This window comes from Ovis canadensis, chromosome 22 (assembly GCF_042477335.2).
Source record: "Ovis canadensis isolate MfBH-ARS-UI-01 breed Bighorn chromosome 22, ARS-UI_OviCan_v2, whole genome shotgun sequence".
NCBI lineage: Eukaryota > Metazoa > Chordata > Mammalia > Artiodactyla > Bovidae > Ovis > Ovis canadensis.
Genome location: NC_091266.1, coordinates 60,791,860 through 60,813,994, shown reverse-complemented (window position 1 = coordinate 60,813,994; position 22,135 = coordinate 60,791,860). Strand labels below are relative to the sequence as shown.

General features: G+C 46.3%; 1 protein-coding gene and 1 pseudogene across 2 annotated transcripts in view; both read left to right on the top strand.

Moving 5' to 3' along the window:
• ADAM12 (ADAM metallopeptidase domain 12) overlaps positions 1-22,135 on the top strand; it is a 401,034-nt gene that overhangs the window by 293,541 nt on the left and 85,358 nt on the right. For both annotated transcript variants that reach the window (XM_069566850.1, XM_069566851.1), the window contains exons 7-11: positions 721-786; positions 1,904-1,975; positions 10,827-10,996; positions 15,274-15,358; positions 20,692-20,840. In XM_069566850.1, coding sequence (XP_069422951.1) covers positions 721-786; positions 1,904-1,975; positions 10,827-10,996; positions 15,274-15,358; positions 20,692-20,840 — 542 coding nt within the window. The remainder of the gene's footprint in view (positions 1-720; positions 787-1,903; positions 1,976-10,826; positions 10,997-15,273; positions 15,359-20,691; positions 20,841-22,135) is intronic.
• On the top strand, positions 5,705-9,282 carry LOC138427899 (endoplasmic reticulum resident protein 29 pseudogene; annotated as a pseudogene).

The following is a 22,135-nucleotide window of genomic DNA, read 5'->3' as shown; positions in this document are numbered from 1 at the left end:
TCAGCTATTGCACTCTTACCAAATCACTTTTCTCTAGTGGCATATTTCAGCCTTTATTTTCTTTCTGTTCTGTTTCTTTTATTCCTTTCTGGTTTTCCTCCTAAGACCTCCTTCTTGCCTGGCTCACTTGTTCCCCATTCTTCCTTTGCATCTAACCAGATTTTTCAACGATCAGCCACAAGAAGTCAGCCTTCTGGCCTAGACTTCTCAGTTTTCCCCCAGAAGGGCAGTTCCAGCTTAAAATACATTCTCCTCCGATTTTGTGACATGAGCAAAGCGTTTCTCCTCTGCTTTTCTCCTGTCACAAAACCGGACCACAAAGGCAAAGGGGACACCCGTGAAACCCTGAATCCCATCGATTTCTACAGTGGTCTTGATGGCCTTGGGCTTCTGCCCCAGAGTTATTTGTTTATGTGTGTGTTTGTTCAATGGTGATTTCAACTCTGATCCTAAAATCAGTGATCCAGGGCAAAGGTTAGATTCCTTTATAGGGACTTCCCAGATGGGAATGGAAACTGATGGCTCATGTTGAGATGGTTTTACAGAAGTCATTGGGGTCAGAGGTGAACTCCTAGGTGGAACAGAGGTGCGGGAGCCAGTGTTGTTGGTAGGGGTGGGGTGTCCTTTTGGTTCCGATGCTTCCGTCGAGAGATAGTGGCGGTGTTCTGAAAGCCCCAGAGAGACCATCAGGGAAATTAAATCCATGTTTACTTTTGGCAGCAAAAAAGAGAGACCCTCAAGATGACCAAGTACGTGGAGCTCGTTATCGTCGCCGATAACCGAGAGGTAAGAACTTTTTGAAATTTCTTGGTTGATTTAAAAAAAAAAAACAGCCACCTCAGGGAAAAGAAAACACTTAACAAATTATTACATGCTTTAGTTAACCTCTCTATGAGGCCTTAAGAGCATTGTGAACAACCCATGGGAAAACGTGGCTCCCTGATCTTATAAGGTATAAAACATCAAAAATGTATCTGCTATTACAAAATATTAGCAAGGACTGCAGAAAAGAATATTAGCAACGACTACAGAGCTGCCATGGTAGCTAAGCTCTCCAAACAGGGAGAATTATTTGTGGGAAATAGCAGATGGTTTTAGAATGTATTCTAAAACACTTTGGGGAAAAGTTTAGTTTAAAAAATTTCCAGTATGTTCTAAACCAAAATTAATTAATGAATGAAGGCTATAGAAACACAGCAGAAAAAATCCTACCTTCTGAAGTAAGGCTTTATCCCGTGCTGGTTTTTTTCTTTAAATTAATTTTTAATTTTTAATTAGCTCTTTTTATTTTTTAGATTATCTCCTCTGTGTTCATTTCTTGCCACTACTACTTATCATGAATTAGGTGACATTTTCTCCCAAGCTGGCTCAACACATATGAATGAAACAGATTTGACAATTTCTCAGGAAACTGTTCCCAGTCTGGAAGGTCAGATTAGAGAGGAGAAGGGGGAATTTATTAACTTTTATCCATTCTCTGTATTGTTTGACTTGCTGCCATGAGCTTCTATTACTTTCACTCTTTAGTTTTTAAAAACAAATATAAAAGAAATTTCGGAGGAAGTTCAAATCAAGTCGATGATATGAAGAATGGCTTTGGGCTGCTTTCTGGTTGTCTGTTTTCTCTTTGCCAAAACATGTCACTGCCTCCATCATTTATGAGGCTGGAAAAAAATCACAAAAGTTACTGTCTTATGAGCACTTGGCTTGGGTGAATTTCAGGGAGTTTCAGAAAGTCCCTGGACAGGGAAATTACTCGGCAGAATGGGAGCTCACTTCACCATAAACCAGGGAGGGCCCTAGGGGGTTGCAAAGCCCAAGACTTCACATTTCCAGGAGCTGAGAAGATGAGATTTGATTGATGGTATTACCGTTATTAATGCTGACATTTAAAATTATTAAGTTTCAGAGGCAAGGAAAAGACCTGGAAAAAGTCAAGCAGCGATTAATAGAGATCGCTAATCACGTTGACAAGGTAAGTTCTTTGGGGGTAATTAAATCACTCACGTCGTGTAAACGTTTGGGAATGAGGTGGAGGGAATGAAACACACCCCATCTGACTTCGGAAGGCTGGCTTCTGCCTCTGGTACCTGACTTTCCCTTCCTCTGAAGACCCCCAGGGCTTGGAATAGCTGTAGGAGATGCCCCCATGCTGTCTGGACCGTGATGGCCTTGGGATCCATCTCCTCCCATCCTGGTCTCCCCAGCTGGATCCTGAACCAGATGGCACATGTGACCCTTTTGAAAGCGCCCAGCGGGCCTATCCCCAGGTCTCCCTGGGCAGGTCCCACAGCCACCTGAGGGCCGGCTCTCATCGATATGGAACCTACGGGCTTCACAGTCCTGGGATGTGGCAGTTGGCTTTCGGCCCAACCTGCTGCAGGAAAATTCTTCACCGTGAACTCGGGAGGGAGTTCACCTTTGCAAAGGTGACTTTAGAGTTGGACGAGATCCTGAAAGTCTGGTCTGGCCTAGGTGTATTTGCTCACCAACACTCCTTCCATGAGCTGTTCACAAGGTCAAACCACGTGTGCCAGCTGCCTTTAGCAACACACTCTGAGAGAGAGTGTCGGCTCATTGGTGCTAAGGGCTTTCAGCCCAGAGCCGCTGGAGTTGCCCAGAAGCTTTCAAAGGCCTTGCTTTCAAAGGAGGGGTGGGGCTGGACATCAGGCTTCGTAGGCTCCCAGGTGGCTCTCATGTGCTACGTGGCTGGCAGCCCCTGTCTGAACACGACCATTATTCTCAGCAGCAAGTCTGTCTCCCGCCTCTGAGCACAGTGGGTACCAGAAAGCGGCCCCGGCTCATTGCTGAAGCTCTCCTGGCAGGGATTCTCTGAAATGCTCACAGTTTATGCGTAGCAGTTTGAAGATGCTTCACAGTAGCTATGTTTCCAAGCAATCTTATTATATTCAAATTGACTTTTCAGAGTTTTCTGCAAAGATGAAAGCAAAAGCCCTTCTAGAAAGCCAACTCTGTTCTACAAGGCCTTATGGGCAGAACCAAGCACCATGCGTCAGAAATCCAGAATGCATCAGATGGGGTCCATCTGCTCAGGGAGGTCACAGCTTTGTAGGGAAGCAGACCCATAAGCCACTTGGTGTGGTTGGGTGTGATGGGAACTGGGTGGATGCTGTCAATCAAGTGCTGTGGGGGTGCAGAAGAGAACTGCTTACATCTTCCTGGAGGTCAGGGAGGCTTCTCAGCAAAGCGATTTTGGAAAAGTGAGTACTGTTTCACCAGGAGCACTCAGCTGGCTTGCTCCCCATGCACCTGGACACGGGAGTAACTCCGTCTACCTAAGCGGTAGGGGGTGTGTGTGTGCACAAGCCCATGCGTGAGTGTGTGTGTGCGTGCATGTGACAGATGGATGTATGTGCATGACAGTTAGGGCAGGAGGAGATGGAGCTGCGGGGGACTCACTGGTCAGCCCTGGGTGCTCTGCGAAGCCATCTCGACTCTACCGGGATTTTATTCTGCTGTCAGTGGAAAGCCAGGAGAATGTTTTTCAGCAGAGCAGATGCGCAGGGTCACACACAGCGGTGCCTGCAGTTAGAGTGGAGGATGGAGTCCCCAGACTCAAAGAAGGCTGGTGGGCTTCTGTTGTATAGAAATCGTGAAGAGCTGACCTGGGTCTGGGAAAGTGGGGGTTCACAGACACTTGAAGGAAGGGTGCCTGATAAGTGTACTGAGAAATTTCTACATGCCAGGGTCATAGTGCTTTGCAGACACCTCCAGGTAGACACCAGTATTCCCATTTTTATAGCAGAGGAAGCTGAGGTTTGCAGAGGCTGGTTAAGTAATCAGCACATGTTCAAGCAGCATGAAAAAGCAGGACCAGCGGTGAGCCCTGGTCTCTGTGACCCCCCTCTGCAGGAGTTTTTGGCCTTGTCTCTACCCACTTTCTGTGGATACCAGCCTGCCCTGACCAGGCAGAAGCAGAGGCTGAGAAGAGCTGGGGTCCAAATGAGCACAAGTTTAGGAGGAGAGGTGGGCGAGGCTTCGTGCCCCAAGAAGCAAGAACAGGGATCTCCTGGGGTACTCTGAGCAGTCGAAGATAAGGGCTTGGTGCTCAGAGAGTGGCTAAGGCTGGCAGGAACTTTCCAAAACCAGGAAGAACACAGATGGCTGTTGGCATCCTGGGATCATAGGATAATACCATCTGCATCCACAAGAACTTTTAGGCAGGTCAGACTCCCAGGCAGCCCATGCTTGCGGATGTATTTTGAATAACTCATTTTTGAAAATTTACTTGATCCCCAAGTAAAGTGGATGTAGGAGAATTTTTGTAGGTGGCCAGTCCTTCTGGCAGGGAGGGAAGGATGGATCCCAGAGGTTAGGCCAGAGACCAGAGGAGTCAGAACTCTCCACCATGACCCATCCATCTTGGGTGGCCCTGCACAACGTGACTCACAGCTTCACACTTTGGCCACCTGATGTGAAGAGCTGACTCATTGGAGAAGACCCTGCTGCTGGGAATGATTGAGGGCAAGAGGAGAAGAGGGTGGCAGAAGATGAGATGGTTGGATAGCATCACTGACTCAGTGGATGTGAGTTTGAGCAAACTCCAGGAGATAGTGAAGGACAGGGAAGCCTGGTGTGCTCTGCAGTCCATGGGGTCGCAAAGAGTCGGCCACAACTTAGAGAATGAACAACAATAGGAGTCAGACCTGGTTCTGGCCCGGCCTGCACGTTAGAGTCTCCTCTCAAGGTTTGTTTATGTGAATGTGTGTCTGTATCTTTGCTTTTAAAATGCTGATTCCAAGTCTCAGTCCAGGGACTCTGGTTTGACTGGCCTGGGTGGGGCCTCGGGTGAGTACATTCCAGATGCTTCCAATGAGGCAGGACCAAGAAACAAAGAATTCAAGAACTTCTTAAGCCTTGGAAGTAAACAGAAACCATGAACAATATTAAACTTGAGCCGGTAATTGCTGAAATCCTGTTTTAAAGTGATATGCTTGGTCTTCCATATTTGTATTTCTTTACATATTATTCTGTATTATTTCTTCCTTCAGTTTGCAGAAGCAGGAATGAGCAACTGGGGGGTTGTTAATAACCTGCCCTGGTATTTAGAAAACCACATGTCTGAGAAAAGTCCTGACAAACTCAGGGGCGTTAACCAGCACGCCTGTTCTTGTGTTTCCAGCAAGCAGAGAACTGAATCACTGCGCACACAAACGTATCTGTCCCCAGCAGACCCTGAAGACCCCCGGGGTAACCCAGGCTCCATCGGATGCTCTGTGCACCCAAGCCTGCTAACTGATGGGCTCTGGGCTGTAGCGAGTGTTCCAAATGTAGTTTTGCAACTACAAGTGGGAGCATCTTGGCTTAAAAAAACAATGACTGTTCCAGTGGCAACTTCCTCATTTGCAGAAATCTTGGCTCTTCTTAGCTATTCTTAAGTAATAACTACTTGGCTGGCTGTGTTGGCTCAAAGGGAATAGGGGAAGGACATCCCAGACCAAGAGTCCGAGAAGTGATTTAGGGACAGAGGTGACATTCAGAACAACTCAGGCAGTTCCCCTGAGTTGGAACGTGGAAAACGTGTCTGGTCCTCGAACTGGCAGGCACACCTCTTACCTGGGAAGGAAGACGTTCCCCAGGCCCCAGTTACACCGCAGGGCGGGACCAGTGGGCTGTGTGGCTGCCAGATGATGTCATCGCCCCCTTCGCCTCTCCCTCCTGTCTGTCCTACTTCTTTCTCATGATGACGTTAGCACCAACTGCCTGTCTGTGCCGGCTGCACCTCTATGCCCTGCTTCTGAAGGACCGGGTCATCTTGCATGAATTTAATTTCAGGTATTTTCCCCTACTGTGAGTCCTCATCCCCGCCCCTCCCAGGCTGGTTGCCCGCAGGATGCACGTCCCTGTGGTGGAGCCCGGTGCACCACCCTGTAATCCTACCCGTGTGTTCTCAGATCCACTTCTCGAAAGCCTTCTTGGAGCCGTCAAGTCCAGCATCCCCTGAACTTCCCGTCTGCACCCTTCTGGGCAGTTCGGTGGATTCGATTTTCCTGTAATAATGGCTAGGAGTCCCCTGCCTTGAGCGTCCGGCTGTCCCCTGAGCATTTGAGAGTCAAGGTCAAGGGTATCCTAAAGCTTGTCCCTGGTGCTAGTGCCAAGTTGAGCATTCAGCCAGAGCCAAGCAGGTGCTTGTCACTGCTGTGTTAATGGGTGAATCGATTTAGCTGGTCTTGGACTGTGGCCACGTGCATCCTGGGATTCACAGGCCAGGCAGGCAACTGCTACACTCTGCATGTGCTTCTTGCTGGGCCTGGGGTCACAGTGGGTCATCCTGGAAGGGAGTCTGAGCACTCCCCTTTACCTGGCTAGGTTACTGAGCGGTTTGTAAAACCTGGGCACCAGCCTGCCTGTGTTTAAACTCCCAGCTATGCCAGTCATGGCTGGAGTAGCTCAGCTCCTCCGTGTCTCAACTTCCTTGACAGTAACATGGAAACAATAGTTATTAACTCACAGAGTGCTGTGAGGTCTAAGAGAGCACATGGAAAGTTTTTGGCACCATGCCTAGGGCATAGGGAATGCTCATAAGTGTTAGCTCTGACCATTATTATTAGGAAGAACCAATGGGAAGCCACCCGCAGTCTGGGAAGTGCATCCCAACAGGCAGCTAAGGGATTCTGTGTGAAGACACGATGTTAAGTTCCGCATGTGTGACAGTTCACCAGTAGCACCAGTTTTAGAGAGGAGGGGCTCTATTATATGCTTCTAGATACGGAATTTGTTCAAAGGACGTAATCTGAGGGGACTAATAGCTGGAACATTTTTTGGCATTGCCCTTCTTTGGGATTAGAATGAAAACAGACCTTTTCTAGTCCTGTGGCCACTGCTGAGCTTTCCAAATTTGCTGACATATTGAGTTCAGCACTTTAACAGCATCATCTTTTTAGAATTTAAATTGATGCTTTTGAATTGTTGATGCTGGAGAAGACTCTTGAGAGTCCCTTGGACAGCAAGATCAAACCAGTCAATCCTAAAGGAAATCAGTCCTGAATATTCATTGGAAGGACTGATGCTGAAGCTGAAGCTCCAATGCTTTGGCCACCTGATTTGAAGAGCTGACTTACTGGAAAAGACCCTGATTCTGGGAAAGATTGAAAGCAAAAGGAGAAGGGGGCGGCAGAGAATGAGGTGGTCAGACAGCATCACTGACTCAGTGGACATGAATCTGAGCAAACTCTGGGAAACAGTGGTGGATAGGGAGGCCTGGCATGCTGCAGCCCATGGGGTCACGAAAAGTGAGACAAGTGACTGGACAGCAACAACAACAGATGAAACCTGCAACCCATCACTACTACGAAAAGATCCCGATTAGACAGCCCCAAAGCTAACTCTGAGAAACAGTGATAGCTGGACCTTGACAGACCTTAGCGACCACTTCCGTACGACACTCTCCAGAGGCAAGCAAAGTGTCCCCTGCACGGATGACAGCCCTACAGCCCACACGGGCACGTGACCCTGAGGATGTCTCATGGCAGGCTGGTGTGGACATGGGTGACTGGATGTCCTGTGTTTCTGCCTTCTGATCTCCATTTCATTTGCCTGTAATGCAGCTGAAAGCGTAAGCTCTCCAGCAAAGTGCAGCAGAGTTCCCAAGGAGGCCAGGAACTTAATTTTTCCTGGGAAGCCTGGGCTGGGAGCTTGCAAGTGGATACCACAGGCCAAGCAACTCTTGATTAAAAACAAGCTGTTGGGCAGCATTTGGGTTGTATAATTGTCTCATTAACTTATTAATGTAATGCCCATAATTGTTATCTGCTTGAAACCAAGTTGGACCGCTGCGATCCGTTTATACTCTATGATGTAGTTTGTGCTTCAGCCACATTCTTCTCCTAACCTAATGCTCACCAGATGACTGGTGGGGAGCGGGGGATGAAGATCAGCAAGGGAAAAGATGAGCCTGCCTCTCATGGGTCAGAACCTGGGGTCAGTGCTCAGCCTCGTGGAGTTTATGGCCCTTGAGCTCAGCACGTTGGAATGGGGCTTAACTATCAGATGCGGTGCTTCTGTGATTTTTGTTCCTTATTGGCTCAGAGGCTTCCAGCAACTAAGAATAGGACCTGCTCCTTTCTGGAGCTTAACTTCGATTGCCATCACCAGCCACCTCTTTCTCCTTGGCTACCTGGAGTACAGCCAGCCGAGTAATTCCCATGTCCTGACCCCCTGGACCGCCGAGCGCAGAGCCACCTCTGTGTCTGTGTGATGCTCAGAGGAGTAACAAGGCAGCTGTGGACCATGGGACCTTATTACCTCTCCCGTGACTGCTGTGTGTGCCGACTCCTTGAGACCCCAGGGACGATAGCCCGCCAGGCTCCTCTGTCCATGGAATTCTCCAGGCCAGAATGCTGGAGTGGGTTGCCTTTCCCTTCTCCAGGGGACCTTCCCAACCCAGGGATTGAACTCAGGTCTCCCGCATTGCAGGCAGATTCTTTACCAGCTGAGCCACAAGGGAAGTGGGTAGCCTAAGGGAGTGGGTAGCCTAACCTTGGGTAGCCTAAGGAAGTGGGTAGCCACAAGGGAGTGGGTAGCCTAACCTTTCTCCAGCAGATCTTCCCGACCCAGGAGTAGAACCAGGATCTCCTGCATTGCAGGTGGATTCTTTACCAACTGATCTATTAGGGAAGCCCACTTTCTACAAGTTCATTCCTAAAAGCAAGTTCATCTTGGTGAAGTTTGACACCCAGTCCCCCTAGGGTGAGAGGCAGAATGAGTTCAAGCGTCTGGCTGAAAACTCAGCTTCCAGTGATGATCTCCTGGTGGCAGAGGTGGGGATCTCAGATTATGGTGCAAAGGGCTGAATATGGAGCTAAGTGAGCAATACTGGACAAAGGGAACTATCCAGTCTCCTACCTCTTACCTCTTCTAGGATAGGGACATTGAAAACCGAATCCTGAATAGTGGGGCAGTTAAGGTTGGAGCCATCCAGTGCTGGCTGAAGGGACATGGGCTCTACCTAGGAATGCCTGGTTGTCTGCCTGCATATGACACCTTTGCTGGGGGGTTCATCGGAGCCTTCCAGTCCCTCTTGAAGCAGGGGCAGGACAACCGGTCAGTGCGAAGGAGACTGACAGGAAGTGGCCCGAGCGGTACCTTAAAATCATGGGAAAGATCGTGGACCAAGGAGAGGATGTCCCAGCATCAGAGATGACCCAGATCACCAAGCTGGTTGAGAAGAACAAGACAAGCGATGGGAAGAAGGAAAAACCCCAGAAGAGCTTCAACATTTTGACTGCCTTCCAGAAGAAGGCAGGAGAAGAAGGAGCTTGAGAAGGCACTCCAGGCTTTTCCAGGGTATGGTGGGGTGGGGAGGGGTAAGTTACCTTCCGGCTGTGAAACCTCCTGGGATGTAAGCGAGTGGTAGGAAAAGTGGCAGGAAACCAGAAATCTGAGCGTGTGCGGATATGGATGCTGGTGTGACCGTGCTTGGAACGTTTCTGTTCCAAGCCAGTCAGGGATAGCTGGAACACTTAGATGGCTTGGAAAATACCCCCTCAGAAGGAACTGATGCTATAAAGAAGAGTGTACTGCCCAGGTTCTTGACAGGTATGATTCTGATCCAATTAAAGTTTCAGTGTTTTCATTAAAAAAAAAAAAAAAAGAATACTGGAGTGGGTTGACATTTCCTCCTCCAGGAGATCTTCCTGGCCCAGGGATTGAACCTGCATCTCTTGTGTCTCCTGAATTGGCAGGTGGATTCTTTGCCCCTGCGCCACCTGGGAAGGCCCCACTCTGACCCCTCATCCTGCACCAATAAGCTCATCTGGCTCAAAACTCTCCCTTAGCCATTCGAACAGTTGTCCTGCCTGCTTCTGACCCACGATGACCTGTTTGTGGAGAACGGGCTGTAGGTTGAAGTCAGGACACAGAAAGATGGGGGACAGAAAAGCAAGACGATGTGATTTGTGTGCCAGAAGGAATGAGGAATTTCCTTTACCCGATCTTTCCCATGAGAGCGTGTTGGTGAACTAAAGTCTGACCTGTGGGAAAAAAATGGTCCTCAAAGTTCCTGAAGAAGAATTCTGTGTCTGCCTTTATCATCCTGAAAGATATTGATCTGTTCATTTAATTAAAACCTACTAGGTCGTTTACAGGTGACAGAATATGATAGCGTCGGCCAAATCTGAGTCTTTGCTGAGAACAATACATTTTCCGTAACTCACAGGTAGAACATTTTGCTTAAAGGGAACACATTACTGCGCTTGGCAGAGTGTCTCAAGGATCCTAACTCACTGTTTTTCTTGCAGTAGATATGAGCTGGCTATCTTTAGCTATAATGTAACTACATTACATTAGCGATAACACATTGTGTGCCCATTTCTAATCATCAGTGAATCGGTTGAAATGTACGCTTCCCTGCATAAGGTGTGCATGTTCAGTTGTGTCCAATTCTTTGCGACCCCATGGACTGTAGCCCACAAGACTCCTCTGTCCATGGGATTTCCCAGGCAAGAATACTGGAGTGGGGTGCCACGCCCTCCTCCAGGGGATCTTCCCGACCCAGGGAGCAAAATCAAGTCTCTTGTGTCTCCTGCAGTGGCAGGCAGGTTCTTTACTACTGTGCCACCTCAGAGATATAAAGAAGGCTGGTTAACATCTAATTAGTCCACCCCACTTGAGAACCCAGTTAGCACGTCACTTTGCATCAGTCACTGAAAATATTGCTTCAACCCTAATGCCATGGGAACGAGGGAACACAGAGAGAGTTTTCATATCACATCAACGAGGTTCAGAAATCGCACATCTGTTCTACGTGGCCTTGCACGTTCTCGTTAAGGTGACCCCCAGGGATACCTGTCTTCTGTCGCCCTCAGTTTTACCGACCACTGAACATTCGAATCGTGCTGGTGGGCGTGGAGGTGTGGAATGACATTGACAAATGCTCCATAAGTCAGGACCCGTTCACGAGCCTGCATGAGTTTCTGGACTGGAGAAAGATGAAGCTTCTGCCTCGCAAATCCCATGACAACGCGCAGCTCATCAGGTAAGGTGTCTGCTGTCTCTCCTTCACCTAAGATCAAAGAGCACCCCAGCACACCTGCCCTCCTCTTAGCCTCCCCTGACAGGCAGTGAAGCTGCACCTGTTCTTCAGAACACCCTCGCTGGACCAGGCCCAAAGGGGGCTTCTCAGCCCCCACTGACTGGAGGGAGGCCATCTCAGTTGAAACTGGGGGCTGCTGAAAAAGTCTTTCTTTGCATACCCTGGGAAACGTATCCCTTAAGCAGATGTCTTATTTCCTTCTAATACCTGGTCATTTACTCTATGCAACTTTTTCTAGGCTTTGTCTTTTTTGTGGGAAGGCGGGGGAATGTGCACCGCAGGGCATATGGCATTTTAGTTCCCCGACTAGAGATCGAACCTGCTCCCTCTGCAGTGGAAGTATGCAGAGTCTTAACCACTGGACCACCAAGAAAGTCACAAATATATATATATATATATATATACATATATATATATATATATATAACTATATATGTAACTATATATATAACTATATATATAAAACTGGGGGCTTCCTTCACAGCTCAGTTGGTAAAGAATCTGCCTGCAGTGCAGAAGACCCGGATTTGAACCCTGGGTTGGGAAGATCCCCTGAAGAAGGAAAAGGTAACCCACTCCAGTATTCTTGCCTGGAGAATCCCATGGACAGAGGAGCCTGGAAGGCTACAGTCTATGGAGTCAGAAGAGTGGGACACCACTTAGCTACTAAACCACCACCAACATTTTGATACTCATAAATACTTTTCTTTTTCAATGTTTTTCTCTCATATTTTCACTTACTTCATCATTGATCTTTTCATTTCTTTGCTTTTTTATTTTTTATTTTATATTGGAGTATAGTTGATTAACAATGTTGTATTAGTTTCAACTATACAGCAAAGTAATTCAGTTATAGATAAGAGAAAGAGAAAGAAAGAGAAGTAGCTCAGTCATGTCCGACTCGTTGCGACCCTATGGACTATAGCCCACCAGGCTCCTCCATCCATGGGATTTTCCAGGCAAGAGTGACAGATATACATGTATCTATTCCATTGCAAATTCTTTTCCCATTTAGGTTATTACAGAGTATAGAGCAGAGTCCTTGCTGGTTATCTATTTTATAATAAATCCAGTGGTGTGTATATGTCAACCTCAAACTCCCAATTTATCTCTCCCTCTAGGCTTATTCTTGATATAAAGTTGTCCTGAGTAGTATGTTTTTAAAAAGCTCATTTTCTGCCATTATTAGTGAAAAATATTTATGCACTATCCTGAAGACAGTGCAGTGCTCCTGTCGGCTGCCTGAAGAAAGGAAACTTTTATTGCTCCTCCCGTTTGGTTGTTTCTCTTGGTTTTCTACATCAGAGGATACCAGCAGTGTCGAAGATAAACCTTGCGTTCTATTATTTAACCAGTATGTATTGAGCACAAATTAGGAACAAAACGTCTTTTCGGGGCTTCAAACGTAACAGTGATGTACACAATAAACCTCCCTGCTCTTGGGACTCTCCAGTCGACAGGGAAAAGTGAAAGTGCCAGCCACTCAGCAGTGTCCAGCTCTCTGTGACACCCTGGGCTGTAGCCCACTGGGCTCCTCTGTCCAAGCAATTCTCCGGACAAGAATCCTATAGTGGATTTCCATTCCCTTCTCCAGGGGATCTTCCTGACCCAGGGATCGGACCCAGGTCTTCTGCATTGCAGGCGGATTCTTTATCATCTGAGCCACCAGGGAAGCCCCTCCTGGGAGGAAATGATAATAAACAAGGATATTTCAGAGCGTGATAAGTACCATGAAGAGGAGAAAATAAGGCAAAGCATGCCTATAGTGTAGTACATTGGTAACATATTACAGACTCCTTTATATCAAGCAAAAAGCATCATAATCTCAGATTGTGTGGAGTAGGTTTTTTTCCTAAACTGAAGAACTTTTTATTAAAATTGTTAAACAACTGATACCATTCTTTTCTGAGCGTGTATATTTGTCTGCTGGTGCCCGGTCTTAGGTGTGCAGGACCTAGTTCCCTAACCAGGGACCGAACCTGAGCCCCCTGCCTTGGGACCATGGGGTCTTAGCCGCTGGACCACCAGGGAAGTCCCAGTTTATAGGACTCTGGTCTCATGTAGCTCACGTCACTGAATTGAAAGCTTTGGGGCCAGAGACACTTTCCTGTCGCACACATTGGGTCTAGTGTACTGAACATTTATAGGGAGTTGAAAAGCAGCTCTACCCCATGCTCACTTTAGAAAAGACCTTCGTCTGAGCTGAGGTTGTTGGCATTCCCCGATAATTGACTTTGGCCATTTCTCAGGGTTGTTTTCCCGCCCCCCACCCCTGGATATTTGCGGTGGCCGCATATTTTATGCATTGATTAATCCCGAACTACTAAACGTAGAGTCAGAGTGTTTTGTTTTGATTTCTTCCCCCAAATGGAGCCTGTCCAATTTGAACATCTGGAAATAAATTAGCCTCTTATATAACTTTGCTATTTATGTATATGTTTAATTGTATCTGTTAAAATGGTCTATACAGATGTAAACATAAAGCTGCGGTCCCTACGGCTGTACACAGGAGTGTAACAGGATGGCTGGATGGATGGATGGAGAGATGAATGACTGGATACATACATACAGAGATGAAGTTTTATTTTGCCAATTGAGCACTGCCAAAATGTATAACTTTTCAAATAATGTGTATAGTATCTGTATGTGTACATGGCCAAGAAAACATGGCCATTTATTTGTTTCGTTTAAAAGAGATTCAGCAAATACAATGTTTGATTTTTTTTTTTTTCTGGAATGGGGCAGAATGGAGCAGAAAATGGGGCGGGAGATAGAAAGAAGGTATGGAGGATTGTGGTGGGGCGTATCTTTATTAAACAGGCAACACTGTTATTTTAGGGTTCCTGGATAAAATACAGGATATTCTATTGAATTTGAATTTCAGGTAAACAAGGAATAATTTTATTTTTTACCTTTTTATTTTGTATTGGGGGATAGCCAGTTAACAACGGTGTGAACAGCAAAGGGACTCAGCCATACATATACAGGTATCCATTCTCCCCCAAACTCTGCTCCCATCCAGGCTGCCACATAACGCTGGACAGAGTTCCATGTGCTATACAGAAATTCCTTGTTGGTGACCCATTTTAAATATAGCAGTGGGTACATATCCATCCCAAACTTCCTAACTATCCCGAGACCCCTTCCTTCCCTCCTGGACCATAAGGTTTTTCTCTAAGTCTGTGGGTCTCTTTCTGGTTTGTAAGCAAATTCATTTGTGTCATTTGTTATTAGACTTCACAGATAAGGGATGTCATACTATATTTCTCCTCTGACTTACTTCGCTCAGTATGACAGTCTCTAGGCCCATCATGTTGCTGCAGATGGCCTCATTTCATTCTTTTTAGTGGCTGAGTAATATTCCCCTGTATACGTGTACCGCATCTTTATCCATTCCTCTGTCAATGGATGCTGAGGTTGCTTCCAAACCTCAATTATTCAATTTTTAATTTTTAATGTACTAGGTTAGAATTAATAGCATTGCACTAAACAGGCCTTGATGTCATTGCTTATTGACTAAGATTCCATGTGGGGAAAACCTTCTCCAAAGCCATGAAGTCTCCTTCCAGAAGCTTCCTCCTAGGTGCTAAGGCTTTGTGGGTGCTTCTGCGCTCACTTCCGAGGGTCAATCATTTTTCTGCTGTTTTTATTTTTGCAAGCCATATTAGCAGGACATTTTGGAAAAGTTTGGGTTTCTGGCCTAATTGTAACCCAGTAATGTTACCCAGGAAAGCAATAGCAGCTGAGAATCACAGTAAGCATCTAATGCATTTCATTTGTTAATAGTGATTCTCTCTCTCTCTCTCTCTCCATGACTCTCTTCAGCCCTAGCATCAGCAGATACTGTTTAAAAGGAGCACCCTGCCCCCAGTTCACTAGGAGACAGACAGATTACAAATTATAAATATACAAGTCATGACTGGTTGTTGCCCCGAGTCTTGAAAACAGAAATCTTAAAGGATTATGGGATGATGATGCAATTGGAACACACATTTTTAGAAAAACCAATGATAAAAAGCACCTACAAACGTACTCTCATGCAACTATTTCCATCTTTTTTAAATTGGAATATAGTTGATTTCAAACGTTGTGTTAGTTTGAATCTTTATATACGATTTTGCAGTTTTTCTGCTTTTGGAATGCAGGAATGTCCAGCAGAATTTCCAATGTTAGAAAGCTTCTCTATATTGATTTAAGAGAGTCCTTTCTTTTATTCCTAGTGGAGTTTATTTCCAAGGGACCACCATCGGCATGGCACCCATCATGAGCATGTGCACAGCAGAACAGTCCGGGGGAATCGTCATGGTAAGCCAGGGGCATGGAGAAGTCGACAGCAATGTCTAGACCTAATTCTCCTGATGATTTTTCAGGAAATTTATCAGATTTTGTAAAATTAGATCCTTTTTCTTTAATGCTCCTCGGATATCATTGCTGTTCAGTCACTAAGTCATGTCTGATTCTTCGTGACCCGTGGACTACAGCATGCCAGGCTTCCCTGTCCTTCACTGTCTCCTGGAGTTTGCTCAAGTTCCTGTCCATTGAGTCGATGATGCCATCTAACCATCTCATCCTCTGCTGCCCTCTTCTCCTTTGGCTTCATTCTTTCACAGCATCAGGATCTTTTCTAAGGAGTTGGCTTAGATATATTTCCACCCTGTTTCTGCTTGTGATCTTCCCTACCCAACAGTATTCTAGGGACTGTTTAAAAAAACACACCAAGATGCACATAGGAAAGGTGTGTCAAAGTAGTTGAGTAGAAGCCAGTCTACACCTTTTATGGAGGAAAAGTTCAAGTGGGATTTTGGTCCAACTGCCTCCAGCCAAGAAATCCTCCCAGTGCTGGGATGAGCCAGGGCACTGGGGTTGCCCTCATCACTTAGCTTCTGGGATGGACTGTGGTCTCACCAGATATTACCGTTAGAATGGTTTTCTGATGGTTCTGCTTCCAGACCCAATAGCCAAAAGTCTGAGGTTTTAAACTGTTTACCGCTGCAAATGCTTGACATACCTCCTCGCCAGGGTCTAATTTGTCTTTATACTAACCTTATTCTTGGAAGGCAGAGACCTAGGTTTATTGCTTTACAAGGATCACTTTGTCATATAAGAGCTATATATGTTTGTAAAAGGAAATAAAATGGGTAGACTATTTGGGACTTGTTCCTTCCAAATGTAACAGAGATAACTTTGATGGGCTCCCCTTTGTCAGGTAACTAAAGGGAAGACTCTCATCCCATGTGGTTTCAGTCCCTGATGGAACAATGCGGTGTCCCCTTCGCACCAGCCCTCAGACAGGGAGTGTCCTCCAAGACCATCCCATCCCCTCTGTTAAACAAACAGAGCCTTGTCCTTTCAAGAAACCGTGAATTCCTCCACATTTTTCAAACAGAACATGTGTGAATATTTGATTGTATTAAAGGGCTGAAGGAGGAATATTCTGCTGACTTCTATTTGCTCTTCACGTTCTGCCCACCCTAATCTTCTTAGTGAATAGCTGCATGGAACATTTTCCTCTTCTCTGGGTGGTGTGGGTAATTAACATAAACACGCGCCGAACGTGTAGGCTGGGGAGGCTCTACGGAGGGGTTGCCCCTCCCAGTGGACTTCTGGCTTAAACGGTCCGCCCTCTGGTTTTCTTTGAACCTGGAGGTCCCTGGAAAGTTTGTTTTTTGTTGGTGCCAGGTTCATTTCAAGTCAGATCCCAACTGTATTTTTAACAGAGTAGCCTGTAAAGTTTTAAGAGGGAATCATTTTCTCTTTCATGGTTCCATGGCCAGTGGCTACTGACTTTGCCACTTAAAATTTGGCATAAATATTTTTTAGGGCTGAAACTGAATTCCTTATAAGCATGGCAGCTCTGCAGCTGTGGCGTGTTTAAACGTTCTTATGACCGATCTGATCGCATAAAGAGGCTTTTTAAAGTTCACATCCTTTATTCCGTTTTACACGCAAGCATTTGATCAAGATTCCTTCTTTGAAAGCAGGCAGGGAAGACTATTTAAAACAGATGAAAATAAATGTGGGAAACAGAAGCAGATAAATATACTGCATCAGAAATCAAGTCAAGGCCAAAATTAATTAACAAGAAGTGGGTTTGACAAGCCGGCCAGCAGTGAAGTCCATCCTTGGCACATTCCTTATTTGCTTCAAGTGAGGAGAAGCACCGTGTCGGCTGGAAGTCTACAGCTCCTTTGGTTTCTATGAAATTCTTGAGGTCAACAAAATCAACATCTTGACCAGATCTAAACCCTCCAGACTTTCTCCCACTGTGTCTCTGAAGTTAAATTCATGAGTGTTACTTGCAACCGTGCCTCTTTCAAGGACCCACAAATCTAAGAGGAAGGAAATCCTGTCACAAGGAAGCAAGAATCCTGATTGCATTGAAGACCTGAGTTCTGTACTGTTTCTCCCTTTTTCTGAGATTGAGCAAATCTTTCACTTCAGTTACCTCAATCCATGCCTTTGTATCTAACTGGACTAAAATAGTCTTGGTTTGGAGATAATGCCAGTAATAAAGAAATAGGTTTTTGTCTTATTAGAAATGTAAACCATTTATCAGGGTCTCTTAAGAGACATTCTTTTTATAATCACATATATGTGGAAGAATGCGAAACAATTAGGCAGTTCAAAACAAAACCACGATATTCAGTGATACAAAAGAATTTGATGAAGAGGCTTTTTGTTTTTAAAGATGAATTCCTACAATTTTGTACCAAAGCATGCTAAATTCAGCATTTTCAGATTGAATCAAATTGATTTCCTGAAACATTTGTGAAGCTTCCTACAACAGGAAACTGTAAAATCTAAACAAAGTAATTTATTAGGAATTTCATCTATTCTAAGAATAACTTGGTTTCTTAGACTGAGGGCTACTGAGAAATGCAGCTACAGCTGTAACTGCCAACAAACCTATAAAGTCTTATATGCTGCTGCTGCTGCTAAGTCGCTGCAGTCGTGTCCGACTCTGTGCGACCCCATAGACAGCAGCCCACCAGGCTCTGCAGTCCCTGAGATTCTCCAGGCAAGAACACTGGAGTGGGTTGCCATTTCCTTCTCCAATGCATGAAAGTGAAAGTGAAGTCGCTCAGTCGTGCCTGACTCAGCAACCCCATGGACTGCAGCCTACCAGGCTTCTTCGTCCATGGGATTTTCCACGCAACAGTACTGGAGTGGGGTGCCATTGCCTACAAAGATTTTTTGTATCAGGAATAGCATGTTCCCTAAAGCAGGGGTCTCCAACCTCTGGGATCTAATGCCTGATGATCTGAGGTGAAGCTGATATAATATTAATAGAGATAAACAAGACTATGGTTTTTCCAGTGGTCATGTATGGATGTGAGAGTTGGACTGTGAAGAAAGCTGAGCACCGAAGAATTGATGCTTTTGAAGTGTGGTGTTGGAGAAGACTCTTGAGAGTCCCTTGGACTGCAAGGAGATCCAACCAGTCCATCCTAAAGAAGATCAGTCCTGGGTGTTCATTGGAAGGACTGATGCTGAAGTTGAAACTCCAATACTTTGGCCACCTCATGTGAAGAGTTGACTCATTGGAAAAGACCCTGATGCTGGGAGGGATTGGAGGCAGGAGGAGAAGGGGACGACAGAGGATGAGATGGCTGGATGGCATCACCAATTCAATAGACATGAGTTTGGGTAAACTTTGGGAGTTGGTGATGGACAGGGAGGCCTGGCAGGCTGCAATTCATGGGGTCACAATGAGTCAGACACGACTGAGCGACTGAACTGAACTGAACTGAACACAATAAATGCAATACACTTGAATCATCTCAAAACCATCCCCACCCTCACTCCCATTTGTGGAAAAATTGTCTTCCACAGAACTGGTTCCTGGTGCCAAAAGGTTGAGAACCTCTACTCTAAAGCAGAGTATCACTGTTTCCTGGAAACCTCCCACGTTACCTCTTGCAGCGCAAAGCGGGATTCAGAAAGTTGCTTTCAACACTCGGTGACATGCAGGTGTTTGCAGAAACACCAGTCATGGGCACCGTTTCTGCAGATCATAGTCACTGGTAAAAAGTTGAGTAGTGATATTTTAAAAATTAATTTCTAATATCTCTTTAGCCAAGCCATGCATATAATCCACTAAGTTTGGGGTGGCCAAGCAGCTCTTGCTGGATGGAAAACCCACCTTCCAAAATAAGCAAAAGGTTGAGTGAACTCCCAGCAGCAAGAGTCAGAGGATCAGGATGCCTCCTGACAAAACAACAACAGGCAAGTTGCAATCTTAATTCAGTGAGTCTTCAGAGACTTTATTCAATGTAGTTTGCTTTTATGGTGAACTCTCATAAAATTTCCAAGTATCCTTCTCTACCAAGTAGACAGCAAGAGGCGTGCCCAGTAAGAATTGCTCAGACCCTGGAGAACTGGGGCCAAGGGGCACCTTCCGGGACTAACAGTCCTGCCAGTGCCCCCATCCCCGCAGTGAGCCACTGCCGACCCACGCCTCCCAGGAGAGCACCCAACACGAGCAGCCCTGCCGGTTCCCAACTGTTCCTCTGCTCACATCTTTTGATGGCCAGCAAGATAATGCATCTGCTAACAGGATGAAGACTCCTTCGGTATCATGGCTGCCGACTCAAATGAGAGGGCAAACAAGTTGATGAGAGACATTAAGCAAGAAAGATGTGTACTGAGAACAAGCTCTGTATAATGCATAAAACAATATTAGCAAGCATGGTTCAACTGTCAAAAAAAAAGGGGGGGGATTGCTCAGATCTTATTTAGACTGTACTAAGTATGCTTCCTCTCCTGACTTTCTATCAGCATCTTCTCAATCAAGGGTAAAATGGTACTTATATTACCTATGAAGAAATGAGCTGCCTCTTCCTATTGTTGTAAAGTCGATAAGTCATGTCCGACACTTGCAACCCCATGGACTGTAGCCCACCAGATTCTCTTTCCATGAAACTTCTTGTCATTTCCTCCTCCTGGAGATCTTGCCGACCCAGGGATCAAAGCTGTATCTCCTGCATCTCCTGCATCGGCAGGCGGATTCTTTACCACTTAAGCCACCTGGGAAGGACCTCCTCTTCCTGTGAAGCAGGACAACTTTTTGCCTCATTCAGTAGAATTGTGTCTTGTGAGAGCTTATAGGATGCTGGAGGGAAATGATGGTCTTGATTATTTCATGTAAAGACACGAGGAATCCTACATGTATTCATGAGGAATGCATTCTTCAGCAGAGGGGGCCCCAAACTGGTTTAATAAAATAGGTCAAATCTTTAAGTCGAAACTAAATAATGGGGCTCTATCCTTGGACTTCCCAGGTGGCACTAGTGGTAAAGAACCCGCCTGCCAGTGCAGGAGACCCAAGAGATGTGTTTGATCCCTGGGTCAGGAAGATCCCCTGGAGGAGGGCCTGGCAACCCACTCCAGTGTTCTTGCCTGGAGAATCCCATGGACAGGGGAGCCTAGCGGGCCACAGTCCACAGAGTCGCAAAGAGTCGGGACATGTCTGAGCACAGCACAGCACAGCACATCTTGATTCCTTATAGGAGATTGGATTCCATCAAGTGTTCATGAAAAATAAATGTCTGGGGGGGCAGAGCTGGGAGGGAAGGGGGTGCTGGGAAAGAGGTATACAGGCTGTGCCCTATACATTGTGCCCTTGTGTTTTCTTTGAGGACCATTCAGACAGCCCCCTGGGCGCGGCCGTGACCCTGGCACACGAGCTGGGCCACAATTTTGGGATGAACCATGACACCCTGGAGAGAGGCTGCAGCTGCAAGACGGCCGCCGACAAGGGAGGATGCATCATGAACCCTTCAACCGGGCAAGTACCCTTGCTGCAGCTGCTCCCAGAGCCAGGCTGTGGCCGGGGATGCACATCAGGAAACAGCTGGGCAAAGAGCTCCCTGGTTTTCTGGCCAGAACACTCGTGGAAGCTTCCAGAAAGTCCATGAACCAAACTCCTCGGAGAGAAGCACCCAGATTGCAGAGCATAGGGCATGTGGCCTGAGCTCTTCGCTGAGAAGTGGTGGGCCCGGATATGGCTTTTGTTTAGAGATGGCAAATAACCCTAGAATCCCCTGCATGTGGTTTTGATTTGTGCCTACAGCTCCTTCTGGGCCTGGTAAAGCCACTGGGCAAAGGGGGTGCAATCAGATGGGTGCCAGGTGGGGAGATGCATCTTCTCTCTGGGTTGGCCCTGGGGCAGAGGATCTAAGTGTCAGTAGCTTGGGGACTTGTAGGGTCCCTACTGCTGATACCACAGCCCCTTCTCAAATCTTAAGTGACTTTCCCTCCTCGGTAAGTTATGTCATTCTTCCTTGCTTCATGGTTTTCTGAAGTTCTATATTTGATTCACCCAGAAAAAAAAAAAAAAAGACAGTTAAATTATTGGAGCATTCAGAGAAGGTGGAAATAGATGGCAGCTTGGAATGATTCCAGATTCCAATGCATTCCTACGCCTCTAAGGGTCCCTCCCAAACTAGATGTTGTGCTAAAGTAGGCAGATTTTCATCAGTGAAGGAAACGTACCCTTGTGATGACGCCAGCTTCTTTTTCACACCCTGAGACCTTCCCAGTGCTTATCTTCATGGCACTTCCTAGGTCAAGCCTGCTCCCTGGGTTTGCCAAAAGAAGCACTGGTGGCAAGAAGCAGGTGCCGAAGGGCATCCTAAGGGCTGGCCTTCATGAGGTCTTGATGTGCAGGGGGCACCTGCTTAAAGAGGATTAGAAGTCCAAGCAGAGAGATGGACTGTTACAGAATGTGGTAACGCTTTTGCAACCGATAGCCTCATGGGCCTCCTCTTGAATGGCTTGTGAGGCTGGACTGCAGGCTCGCATGGTGGGCATTGTCCTTTCACCAGAGCTGGTCCCTGAGCCATCTCATCCCAGCAAGGCCCTGCATCTCCTGTCCATCGTCCATCACCACTTTCAGCACAGATAAGCATCGTTTTTGCTTGAGGTTCTGTCTTAAGGGACTCACCAAGACCTCGTAGAAGAACTCGCTCTCTTGCATCTGAGATGGCAGAAGCCAAGAACCTGAGCCGGAAGTGAAAGTACTGGGTTGGCCAAAAAATTCATCTGGATTTTTCCATAACATCTTACAGAAAAACCCAAATG